Source organism: Panicum hallii, chromosome 9, assembly GCF_002211085.1.
Source record: "Panicum hallii strain FIL2 chromosome 9, PHallii_v3.1, whole genome shotgun sequence".
Lineage (NCBI taxonomy): Eukaryota > Viridiplantae > Streptophyta > Magnoliopsida > Poales > Poaceae > Panicum > Panicum hallii.
The window spans coordinates 43,469,950-43,483,446 of NC_038050.1; the positions used below are offsets into that span (position 1 = coordinate 43,469,950).

Here is a 13,497-nt window from a genome sequence, read left to right on the forward strand (position 1 = left end):
CTGGGATATTGAAACGAGCTGACGACGTGTCGTAACTGCCTATGACTGCCGCCGGTACAGTGGTAACATTAATGAGCCACTGCCCACCAGAGACTGAATAACTCCATGGCATCTATTCCAACCAAACAACTGCGCGGTAGTAACTGCCATTTTCTACCACGCACCGTACCTCCCTGCTCGGGCTTTATAAGGACGCCCCGCGACATGGAGCAGCCACACAACACTCGTTAACACGTTCACAGGTATCTCCCGGACTGCGAGCCGCTTCAACATCATGGCCTTGACAGCAGCAACCTTGTTCAGGTGTGGTGGTTACTACCCGTCGTGTAAACCAAATGCTCCTGCAGGTGGATACAGGCCACCAACAAAAGCAGCAGCAGCTGCTGCTGTTGCTGGCAATGGCAATGGCGTCCTAGCGATTAACCGCAGCAGCAGGTACGTACGTGCATTGTCTCATCACATCAGTAGCACGGTTACATAAGTTATGGGCACACTCCGCTATCTAATTAATGTCGCGCGATTATATTAATCTTGACGATCGAGCAGGCGTTGTGTCTTAACCGCAGCAGCTGTGTTGCGTGATTTTTGACGTATACAAGTTGAGTGGTGAGTGCATGAGGTGCAGGAGTACGGCTACAGCGAGTAGAGAGTCTATGGCTGGACGCCGGCAAGAGATGGACATCGTGGACGAGGAGGAGGAATGGCGGAGCTACCTGGCGCCGGAGAGGCTGGAGGTGCTGAGGGAGATTGAGCCGTGGGTGGAGGAGAACGTGTTGCCGCTGCTCAAGCCGGTGGAGGCGTCGTGGCAGCCGTCCGACCTGCTGCCGGACCCCGCGGCACTGGGCAGCGACGGTTTCCACGCCGCGTGCCTTGAGCTCCGCAAGCGGGCGGCGGGTGTGCCCGACGAGCTCCTCGTGTGCCTCGTGGCGAACATGGTCACGGAGGAGGCGCTGCCCATGTACCCGAGCGGGCTGAACCGCCTCGAGGTCGTGCGGGACACCACGGGCGCCGACGCCACGGCGTGGGCGCGCTGGATCCGCGGGTGGTCCGCCGAGGAGAACCGCCACGGCGACGTGCTCAACCGCTACATGCACCTCTCCGGCCGCTTCGACATGCGCGAGGTGGAGCGCACCGTGCAGCGCCTCATCCGCGACGGGATGACCGTGCACGCGCCGGCCAGCCCGTTCCACGGCTTCGCCTACGTTGCCTTCCAGGAGCGCGCCACAGCGATCGCGCACGGCAACACGGCGCGCCTCGTGGGAGCGCGCGGGGCCGGGGACGCCGCGCTCGCACGCATCTGCGGCACCGTCGCCGCAGACGAGAAGCGGCACGAGGCGGCCTACACACGCATCATGGGGAAGCTCTTCGAGGCCGACCCGGACGCTGCCGTGCGCGCGATGGCGTACATGATGCGGCGCAGGATCGACATGCCGACCGCCTTCATCAACGACGGCCGCCACAGCAGCGGTGACTTCTACGCTCGCTTCATCGCCATCGCCGAGAAGGCCGGAACGTACACGTTGTCCGACTACCGCTGCATCCTCGAGCACCTGATGCGGCAGTGGCGCGTGGAGGAGCTCACGGCAGGGCTCTCCAGCGACGGGAGGCACGCGCAGGATTACCTGTGCGCGCTGCCCCACAAGATCAAGAGGATGGAGGAGAAGGCCCACGATAGGGCGGTCAAGGCAAAAAAGAAGCCCACGCTCATCCCGATCAACTGGATCTTTGATAGGCCCATCAGTGTTGTTGTACCCTAATCCTACATTCCTATGTACTGTAGTATTTTCTTCTTTCCTATGGTACTTATTAGTTCGTTAGTAGTATTTTTTTCGTTCACGTGAGTTTTCTCATTGCAGTGTTTAGGTTACTGTTGTTGTCCTATATGTCTAAATGCATGTACTGTATATTTTTCTGGCCCGAGATGTTACTTACTAGTGAAGTAGGGTCTAGGGAGAGTATGTGCAAACAATAATTTCTTAAAGATAGGGCCACTGTCCTCTCGTCGTACACTCGTACCCTTCTTACTCCGCCGCGTACGAGCCGAGGGACCGCCTATCTTCTTGCATCTATCAGCTAGCGTAATCGGCACGACAGGACGCCGTTGCCCGCACTAACTGCATCAACGGCGGCGAAATCCATTCCACTCACTGCAACAACTACTACGGCGGCCGCGCATGCACTAGCTGCAGGTCTCAGACACCGCTGCCACCACCGGGACGAGGGGGCTGCTCCTTCACGAACTGTTCTTTAATCGCATAGCGGTACATCGAAATGCTCCTTAATCTCTTCCGAGAGCGATGGAGGTAAGGAGGACCGGCGCATGACTTCGCGTCGCCGGTGCCTGATGCTCGCTCCGTCCATTCTAGCAAAGCTGCATCACAGGGATCAAGGTGTTAATGAAGTTAATGGTAATTTTGCAAAGTCAATATTAACAATGGCAAATTTGCGAAGCCACACGACTGCGATAGCAAAAATCTAAATTTCTCCTACGACTGGCCATGATGGCTGGCACGTTGCTGGCCATGGCGGTCGTGGTGGCCGGGGTGCTCAATGCTCATGCTGGTCGTGGCCAGAACCATGGCTACGACAAGGCACCGGCTAGCCATGGTCATGGTCTACACGGCGACTTGAGCGACGACAGCATTGGCAAGGCTCAGGCGACAGATGTGCCGCCGGTAGGGACCAATGTTCCTAATCTGTCAACAGAGGCTGCCGCACCAGCTGTGCCGGTTGCTAGTGCTGGGCAGGAAGTGATAGAGTAAAGCAATGATGTGCATATGGATGTTGAACCTTCGATCTGCGCAAGGCGCTGCACGTGGGGGAGGTAAACATAAGCCTTACCATTATAGATGTCTCACTAGGAGATATATTAAAACTCAAAGTACCACACTCTCTGATATTTGTAACACTGACTGTTGAGAATATAGGCAAACGCAGTATTAAATTCCGTATGAAATAAATAATAATGAATACAGAAACTAGCATGCATAGATCTAACATATTAGACATCAAAAACAGTATAGCCAGGAACTCAGGTACATGTTTAAGAAATAGATCAGATCACAGAACCCGTCCTGAGCCTTGGCTGGAGAGTTGATGACGACGAACCGTAGCTGCCGGAGATGACAAAGGCGATTAGCCTATGACGTGACGGAGTTGGGTGGAAGACACACCTGTGGCAGAACCGCCTGAATTATTCCGGCTCAAGTGCGCTAGTCATCGCTGTTTAGCCGATACTAACTCAACGCACTTCAAACAGAACAACTCATTGGTCTGTCGGGTCTCCGCCCGATACAACCACGGTTCAACAGGATCGAAACAGGTTTACCTCGCACGAAGGCGAGTTTACAATCACAGTACAGCTCATCAACTTTTAACTTACAGATATGCAAATATTATTACAAACCTTGTTCAAACTTAAAGTAAAACTTATACAAACAGTGTTTAAACCGACAAGCTAAACAGCTTATCCATGCTCACAGCGGAAGGAAAATAAACACGCGATTACATACATCGCAAAGGTTGACACCATGCTTAGCCCAAGGCCTGGTGTCACTCAGGAGGGTCACTGCCAGCCGGGGACGGATCCCACTCCACGGACCAGCCATGTTGTAACACCCTAATGTAAATTTCCTAAATTTCAATAAATTTATTTTGGCTTAAATAAAATTTCTAAGGTCTTTCTTGATTTATCTTGCATTTAAACTAATTTTATATCACAAGTAATTAAAACTTACTTTAGGGTCAACATGTTTGTGCATTCATGCTGGTGCATCTATTTTGTTTGTTTGAATAGTTGAGTTTGAATTCAAATCCCATTTGAATTCAAATTGAATTGAGTTGTTTTGAAAAAGAAAAGAAAAGAAGAAAAGAAAACGAGAAGAGCAGCCCAGCTGGCAGCCCAACTCTCCTAGTCCGCGGCCCAAGCCCCTTCCCCCCTCTTTCTTCCTTTTCCTCGGGCCCATTTTCTTTCACCGGCGGCCCACTTCTTCCTTTCCCTCTCCTCTCTTCTCCCCGCGGCCCAACAGCCATCCCGGCCCAACTCCCTCAGCGCCAGCCCGAGCCGCGCCTCCTCCCTTCTCTCTGTCTGGCAGCCTGTCCCCACCCGTCAGCTTCTCCATCCTCCCCCTTCTCCCTTTCTTCCCCGGCACGCAACGCCCTCCCGAGAATCCCGGTGAGCCCGCGCCCGGCCCACATGCCAATACCCCGACTCTCCCCTTAAAGCTGAACCCTAACCCTCTGCACCTTACCCTCGCCATCACCAAAACCCTAGTCGCCACCGTAGGTAAGCCGCAAGCCGCCCCCGAGCAATTGCTCGCCACCGGTAGGCCATGGGCCGAGCTGACCCCCTGCACACCTTCGCAGGACCCGCACGAGTCGATTTGGAGGAATAGCAGGCCAGGAGGAGCCCTACCGCAGCCTGTCCGCGATCACCCCGTGCGCGCCGCCGCTTGACCTCGACGCCGGCACCCCGCATGGCAGCACGGCCAAATTCGTGCCTCGGTGAGCACCGCCCCAATCCCCTCTTGCTCTTAAGGTAGAAGTCGTAGCTTGTAGGCCGGCCCCGTGGGCAGAACGTCGTCACGACGGAGCACCGCTGAGCGCGCACGGGTTTGCCGCCGTAACAGGAGTTCACCGCCGTGCTGTGCCCAAGCCAGCCCCTAGGTAGATTAGGCGTGTCACAAGCTTCCTCCACGGCCAAGCCCTGCCCAGAATCGAGCCGGACGGCCGAGATTGGCCAACACCGGCGAAGCGCCGCCGCGGGGGCCGTCTCCGGTGAGCAATCACCGCCGCCCGCGCCCCAAACTCCACGGGCCATCCGATCCGTAGCCTGCGCTCACGATTAGATCAGGTCTCACCCAAAACGTAACCCTTAGATCGAAATCCAATGGACCCGAGCAAAGCATACCGGTTCGGGGCATGGAATAGATCAGAGCCGTCCGATCCGGAATAGGCGATCTAGATTAGACCCAGTTAAGTAAGGGGCTCGATCCGTTAGATCAAGATCCTACGGCTAATACGCGAAGATACCGCTTCAGCCCGCCAGTTTTGCTAAAGAGCCCCTGTGTTTTCCAAGAATCAACCCGCAGTCCACCCCTAGTTCAAAAGTAATTACAGTTAGGTCCTGTTTTTAAGGTTTAGGCCCTAGAGCTTCCTAGAATTAGTACCCGCCGTCCATGCCTTGTGTTTTTTGCGTGTTAGACCCTAAGTCTAACCTTAATTAGGTTTAAGCCCTTAGTTTTTGCGCAGAACCCCCTGGAACTCCTATTTTCTTACAGAAAAGCCCCTGGACCTTGTTTTAACCCTAGTTTTCATGTCTTAGCTCCGTTTTAAGTGGTTTTTATATCCACATGATCGTTGTGATGCGTAGAATGGCTTTAGACTAGTTTTGTGTGCTGTTTCTTTGTATTTTTGTACTGTTTCTTATATTTTGCCATTGTTTACATGTGTGTGCATGTGTGGACCATGTTTTGATGTTACGATCGTGAGTAGACGTCGAGCCACCGGAGGAGTACCAGGAGCCACCATCTTCAGAAGCCTTTGAGCACCAGCAGGAGAACTTTGAGGAAGGCAAGTATAACATGAACATCCTATCACTATTAAATACAATTTCATACTGCATTTTAATTCTGTATGCCTATAAGGACTTCCTAGCCATTATCCTTTATATATATATACCTTGGGTTGTATTTTGGTTAGTAGTGCTAGGTGCTGCGCTCTCACACATAATGGTCCTTTTTTTAATTAATTTGATTAATGGTTATATGCAACTTAATTCCGAGAGTGGCCCTCTGTGTTGTGTGCTTGAGTGGCTCACGTCTCCTTAAAATATGTTTTTGTTAGAAACATGGTTTAGGGGGCCAGCACGGTGCTTAGTGCTTGGTTGGCCACTCTGCCTAAGGACCGGTTCATAGAGCGACAACCTGGGACAACCGCGCAACCACAAGGCTGGAATGGGACGGTCTTGACTTACTAATTAGGTCATTTTAGTTTGGGAGTAACTTACCTGCGGGGCAAGAGGGGTGGTAAGCTTCAATGGTCCCTGCTCCTCCGGCTTGGTCTGTGCTGTGTGCTTGTACCCCCGTGAGGTGGGCCCCATCGTCGCCGATCCAGAAACCTTAGCGGTTACACCTTACTAATGTGATCCTTTGTAACGGTCTCGTAGTGCGCTTGCTAGTCATCTCACCTAAGGAAGTGTGATGAACAACTAGTGTGGCTCACGACTTGTGGATAAAGTTGTGCAACCTCTCGAGAGTGTAAAACTTGTATACTAGCCATGCTCACGGTTATGAGCGGTCTAGATCCTCCGTCTGATTAGTGGGGTTTATCTTTGGTGGTTTGGTATGGGTTCTCAGTAGTTCATAATCAATTCTGATTAATTTCTTATGCAACGTGGGTTCATGGTAATTCATCCACTTGTAGTAAATAGCTTTAATAAAATTTTGTTAGGATTAAAGGCTAATGCAGTTGAGTCACCCAACCTTAGAACCTCATAGTTTGTGTTATATTTGTTGAGTACAATTTGTGTACTCACACTTGCCTTCTCTACCCTTCTGTTCTCTTTGGAATATCTTTGACTGCTGCTCAGCACCAGGCAACGTGGAGGACTACATCAGCGGACTTGACGATTTCTAAGCGTTGTCTCCCAGCCGACGTCCCTGTGGCGCCCTGTTTTTCATGTATTTATTTTACGCTTCCACATTCCTCGAACTGATTCTTGATTCAGTTACAATAAAGATATTCATTTATAATTTATACGCTCTTATTTCGAGATACGTGTTGTGATATCTTGATGATTCTGTTGTATATATGCGTATGGTTGTTTTAGTCGAGTGGTGTGATAAACTCGGCTAATGTTTGAATATTGAGTGTTTGTGATTGTGCAAAATGTTTGAGTTGGATTTTTGGTTGATTGCATAGTTTAGAAGTTAAACTTGCTCATGCAAATCGACTCTAATGCAAACCTGAATTAAGTAATAAAAAATTGAGATAGACCGTTGGGGGGTAAAACCGTACACTCTCTACTCTCTACTTTATCCTGCTAGAGTTTTTTTCCAGAATCGTACAATATTTGTCTCCTATAAAATTCGTTCTGCTGCAAACAGATGGTGAACATCAGGAGCACCGGCACCGGTTCTGGCCAGCAGGGGCAAAACAACTAGGGTACCGACCAGCCGCTGCCGATGCCTCCACCCCTGACTCCGGAGCAATTCTCCCAACTCTAGATGCAGATGATGGCCACTCTGAACAACACCGTTCAGACACTGCAGCAGATCCACGCTCAGCCGCCGCATCCTCCACCGCAACAGCCCCGCGATAGGCTTGCGGATTTTCTGAGGGGTCACCCACCGACGTTCTCCCATGCGGCTGATCCACTCCAGGCTGACGACTGGCTTCGCTCGGTGGAACGTCAGTTGGATGTCGCTCAGTGCGACGACCGGGAGCGAGATCTGTACGCAGCAGGGCAGCTGCGTGGCTCAGCTCTCGATTGGTGGGAGTCCTACCCAGCTCGGGACCGCGACGCCCTCACTTGGGTCCAGTTCCGCGAGCATTTTAGGAACCACCACGTCCCTGCTGGAGTGATGAAGATGAAGCACAAGGAGTTCCTTGCGCTTAAGCAGGTAAGTTAGAGTAAAATCTTTCCGCAATTCCTTTTTGAGCTCAAGCTCACCCTTGTTTATCTTCATGAAATTGGAAATGCTGAGTAATTTCCATTCTCTTTTTCCGGTGCTTATCATTTCAGGGAGCTATGATGGTGATTGAGTACCATGATCGTTTCCTCCAACTCGCTCGCTACGCCCCCGCTGAGGTCGCCAATGATGGCGATAAGCAGGAGCGCTTCTGGGAGGGGCTGGATGATCACTTGGAGTACGCGCTTATGAACCACCGCTTCGACAACTTCAACCATCTGGTTGACTCTGCCCTCAACACCGAGCGCAAGCGCCGGGAGATTGAGGACAAGAAGAGGAAGATGGCTCCTGTTGCGTCTGGCAGCAACGCTCGGCCTCGGTACCAGTACCCGCAGCTGCTGCAGCAGCAGAGGCAGATCGAGTCGTACCAGCAGCGACAGCAGCAGTACCCGCCTCGTCCTCAGCAGCAGTAGGCGGGATAGGGCCAGAGGCTTCCAACACCTCCGGCACGCTCTGCTCCACCGGCTCCACCAGCTCCGCGGCAGGGAGTGCCTACTCCTCCTACCGGATAGCAGGCTCCAGCATTCCCACGGGTGTGCTATCACTGCAGCGAGCAGGGACACTATGCCAACATTTGTCCCGGAAGGCGCAGTCCGGACAGCAGGGGCGCCCAACTCAGCCCAAGGCGCCATCCCAGGGCAGGGTGAACCATGTGACGGCCGAGTCGGCGGCTGAGGCTCCCAACGTGGTTATTGGTACGTTCATGGTCAATACTCACCCTGCTACAGTGCTTTTTGATACTGGTGCCACGCGTTCCTTCATTACTCGGTCTTTTGTCGAGCATCATGGCATTCATACTAGCACATTAAAGAGGGGCATGTTAGTATCTTCACCGGGAGGGCAGTTGAGGTCTCATATCTTCTGTCCCAGAGTCAGTGTTGTCATAAGGGGGGTAGAGTTCAGTGCAAATCTGATGGTGCTAGACACCAAGGGTATCGATGTGATCTTGGGAATGGAGACCCTTGTTAGATGGGGTGTCAGGATTTATTGTGCTCAGAGGACTGTCCACTTGTCAGCACTGGATGGACAGGAGGTCAGAGTCAGTGCTTTGGAGCCTTCTGGAATTCTTTGTCAGATGGAGGCTAGACCCACGGATGGTATTCGTGTGGTGTCTGAATTCCCAGATGTCTTTCCGGATGATTTGCCAGGTATGCCGCATAATCGCGACATTGAGTTTTCTATTGATCTCTTGCCTGGCACAGCTCCTATTGCTAAGCGGCCCTATCGTATGGCACCTGTTGAGCATGAGGAAGTTAAGAAGACTGTCGATGAGTTGGTAGCCAAGGGTTATATCCGTCGTAGTTTCTCTCCTTGGGCTTTCCATGTATTGCTTGAAGAGAAGAAGGATGGAGCAAAGAGAATGTGCGTCGATTATCGGGATCTGAATGCAGTCACCATCAAGAACAAGCATCCATTGCCTCGTATTGAGGATCTCTTTGATCAGCTTCAGGGTGCTTGTGTATTCTCAAAGATTGATCTGCGTTCGGGTTATCACCAGCTGAAGATTCATCCTGAGGATATCCCGAAGACAGCATTCACCTGCAAGTATGGGCTATACGAGTATACGGTCATGTCCTTTAGCTTGACCAATGCTCCGGCTTTCTTCATGCATCTGATGAACAAGATTTTCATGGATTATCTGGACACCTTTGTGGTGATATTCATTGATGATATCCTGGTATATTCCAAGTCAGAGGTAGAGCATGAGAAACATCTGAGACTTGTGTTGCAGAGGCTCAGAGAGCACAAGCTGTATGCCAAGCTCAGCAAGTGCGAATTCTGGATTGACAAGGTTCCATTCCTCGGTCATGTCATCTCCAAGGGAGGTATTGATGTGCACCCCGGCAAGGTGAAGGATGTGCTTGACTGGGTGGTACCGCAGACAGTGAAGGAAGTCCGCTCTTTTCTGGCCTTAGTAGGATATTATCGGAGGTTCATTGAGAATTTCTCCAAGATTGCGAAGCCTTTGACTTCCTTGCTAGAGAAGGGTGTGGATTTCTCCTGGACTGATGAGCGTCAGAAGGCCTTTGAGGAGTTGAAGAAGAGGTTAACTACGGCGCCAGTCCTTACTCTGCCAGACCAGAGCAAGAGGTTCACAGTGTATTGTGATGCTTCGAGGGATGGTCTTGGTTGCGTCCTGATGCAGGAAGGCAGAGTTATAGCTTACGCTTCACGGCAGTTACGCCGGCACGAGCTGAATTATCCCACTCATGATCTGGAGTTAGCTGCAGTTGTGCATGCTCTGAAGATATGGAGGCATTACTTGTTTGGGCAAAGGTGTGATATTTACACCGATCACAAGAGCCTCAAGTACATTTTCACTCAGAGTGAGCTGAACATGCGGCAGAGAAGATGGCTAGAGTTGGTCAAGGATTACGACCTGGAGATTCACTATCATCCGGGCAAGGCCAATATTGTAGCAGATGCTCTGAGCAGGAAGAGCTGTGTCAACATGGCCGTGGCTTTTCAGATGCCTCAGAAATTATGCGAGGAATTTGAGCAGTTGAGTTTGGGTTTCTTGCATCACACCTCTAGTGCATCATTCGAGGCAGAACCCACTCTAGAGGCAGAGATCAGGCAGCATCAGGAAGAAGATAAGAAGCTGCAGGAGATCCATGAATTGCTCAAGATTGGCAAAGCACCTCATTTCAGAGAGGATGATCAGGGTACCTTGTGGTACAAGGGCCGGATATGTGTGCCAGATGTGAAGGATCTCAGGAAGCTGATCTTGAGTGAGGCTCATGATACAGCGTATTCCATTCATCTGGGCAGCACGAAGATGTATTACGACCTGAAGGAACGATTCTGGTGGTATGGGATGAAGCGTTCCGTTGCAGAGTACGTGGCTATCTGTGACACTTGTCAGTGTGTCAAGGCAGAGCATCAAAGGCCAGTAGGTCTATTGCAGTCTTTGAAGATTCTAGAGTGGAAATGGGAGGAGATCACTATGGACTTCATTGTGGGATTGCCTCGTACTCAGAAAGGGTACAACTCTATATGGGTAGTAGTGGATCGGTTGACGAAGGTTGCCCACTTCATCCCAGTGAACACTACTTACTCCGGAGCTAGACTGGCAGAGTTGTACATCTCCAGGATCGTCTGTCTGCATGGTGTTCCAAAGAAGATCATATCTGATCGAGGATCTCAGTTCACTTCATGGTTCTGGGAGCAGTTGCATGATTCGTTGGATACGAAGCTACGCTTCAGTACCGCTTATCATCCTCAAACAGATGGGCAGATAGAAAGAACTGACCAAGTGTTGGAGGATATGCTTCGAGCCTGCGCTATTCAGTATGGTACCAGCTGGGATAAATGCTTGCCATTTGCAGAGTTTTCGTACAACAACAGCTATCAGGCCAGTCTATAGAAATCTCCTTTCGAGGCCCTGTACGGTCAGAAGTGCAGAACTCCGCTGTATTGGGACCAGATTGGTGAGAGGCAGGTGTTCGGTCCGGATATTGTTGAGGAGGCAGAACAGTTGGTGCAGCAGGTACGAGAGAATCTGAGGGTCGCTCAGACTCGTCAGAAGAGCTACGCGGATGTACGTCGTCGGGATTTGACCTTTGCAGTGGATGATCATGTGTATCTGAAGGTCTCACCGATGAGGGGAATCCGTAGGTTTAATGTGAAGGGGAAGTTAGCCCCTAGATACATTGGTCCGTTCAAGGTGTTGGAACAGAAAGGTGAGGTGGCATATCGTTTGGAGTTACCTCCCGGTCTCTCAAGAGTGCATGATGTCTTCCATGTATCTCAGCTGAAGAAGTGCTTGAGGGTGCCAGAAGAGCAAGCACCGTTGGATGGGTTGGAAGTGCAGGAGGATCTGACCTATACCGAGCATCCGGTGAAGATTCTGGAGACGTCCGAGAGAGTTACCAGGAACAAGAAGATCAAGATGTGCCGTGTTCAGTGGAGCCATCACACAGAGGATTAGGCTACTTGGGAGCGAGAAGATGAGCTGAGAAAGACATATCCCGATCTCTTTGCTATCTAGCCTATTCGAATCTCGGGACGAGATTCCTGTAAGTGGGGTAGGTTTGTAACACCCTAATATAAATTTCCTAAATTTTAATGAATTTGTTTTGGCTTAAATAAAATTTCTAAGGTCTTTCTTGATTTATCTTGCATTTAAACTAATTTTATATCACAAGTAATTAAAACTTACTTTAGGGTCAACATGTTTGTGCATTCATACTGGTGCATCTATTTTGTTAGTTTGAATAGTTGAGTTTGAATTCAAATCCCATTTGAATTCAAATTGAATTGAGTTGTTTTGAAAAAGAAAAGAAAAGAAGAAAAGAAAACGAGAAGAGGAGCCTAGCTGGCAGCCCAACTCTCCTAGTCCGCGGCCCAAGCCCTTTCCCCCTTCTTTCTTCCTTTTCCTCGGGCCCATTTTCTTTCACCGGCAGCCCACTTCTTCCTTTCCCTCTCCTCTCTTCTCCCCGCGGCCCAACAGCCACCCCGGCCCAGCTCCCTCAGCGCCAGCCCGAGCCACGCCTCCTCCCTTCTCTCTATCTGGCAGCCTGTCCCCACCCGTCAGCTGCTCCGTCCTCCCCCTTCTCCGTTTCTTCCCCGGCGCGCAACGCCCTCCCAAGAATCCCGGTGAGCCCACGCCCGGCCCACATGCCAATACCCCGACTCTCCCCTTAAAGTTGAACCCTAACCCTCTACGCCTTACCCTCGCCGTCACCCAAACCCTAGCCGCCACCATAGGTAAGCCGCAAGCCACCCCCGAGCAATTGCTCACCGCCGGTAGGCCCTGGGCCGAGCTGACCCCCTGCACACCTTCGCAGGACCCGCACGAGATGATTTGGAGGAACAGAAGGCCAGGAGGAGCCCTACCGCAGCCTGACCGCGATCACCCCGTGCGCGCCGCCGCTCGACCTCGACGCGGGCACCCCGCACGGCACCACGGCCAAATTCGTGCCTCGGTGAGCACCGCCCCAATCCCCTCTTGCTCTTAAGGTAGAACGTCGTCATGACGGAGCGCCGCCGAGCGCGCACGGGTTTGCCGCCGTAACAGGAGTTCGCCACCGTGCCGTGCCCAAGCGAGCCCCTAGGTAGATTAGGCATGTCACGAGCTTCCTCCCCGGCCAAGCCCCACCCAGAATCGAGCCCGGACGGCCGAGATTGGCAAACACCGGCGAAGCACCGCCGCGAGGGCCGTCTCCGGTGAGCAATCACCGCCGCCCGCGCCCTAAACTCCACGGGCCATCCGATTCGTAGCCTGCGCTAACGATTAGATCGGGTCTCACCCAAAACGTAGCCCTTAGATCGAAATCCAATGGACCCGAGCAAAGCATACCGGTTCGGGGCATGGAATAGATCAGAGCCGTCCGATCCGGAATAGGCGATCCAGATTAGACCTAGTTAAGTAAGGGGCTCGATCCGTTAGATCAAGATCCTACGGCTGATACGCGAAGATACCACTTCAGCCCGCCAGTTTTGCTAAAGAGCCCCTGTGTTTTCCAGGAATCAACCCGCAGTCCACCCCTAGTTCAAAAGTAATTACAGTTAGGTCCTGTTTTTAAGGTTTAGGCCCCTGAGCTTCCTAGAATTAGTACCCGCCGTCCATGCCTTGTGTTTTTTGCGTGTTAGACCCTAAGTCTAACCTTTAATTAGGTTTAAGCCCTTAGTTTTTGCGCAGAACCCCCTGGAACTCCTATTTTCTTACAGAAAAGCCCCTGGACCTTGTTTTAACCCTAGTTTTCGCATCTTAGCTCCGTTTTAAATGGTTTTCATATCCACATGATCATTGTGATGCATAGAATGGCTTTAGACTAGTTTTGTGTGCTGTTTCTTTGTATTG

The 13,497-nt window shown here is 51.5% G+C and overlaps 1 protein-coding gene across 1 annotated transcript; it reads left to right on the forward strand.

The window, feature by feature from the left end:
- Positions 1 to 237: 237 nt before the first annotated feature.
- On the forward strand, positions 238 to 1,904 carry LOC112877476 (acyl-[acyl-carrier-protein] desaturase 6, chloroplastic-like). The gene is made up of 2 exons (XM_025941786.1): positions 238 to 435; positions 626 to 1,904. Exons 1-2 carry the CDS (start codon positions 275 to 277, stop codon positions 1,755 to 1,757), a joined length of 1,293 nt encoding a protein of 430 aa, XP_025797571.1. The 5' UTR covers positions 238 to 274; the 3' UTR covers positions 1,758 to 1,904.
- The last annotated feature ends 11,593 nt before the right edge of the window (positions 1,905 to 13,497 follow it).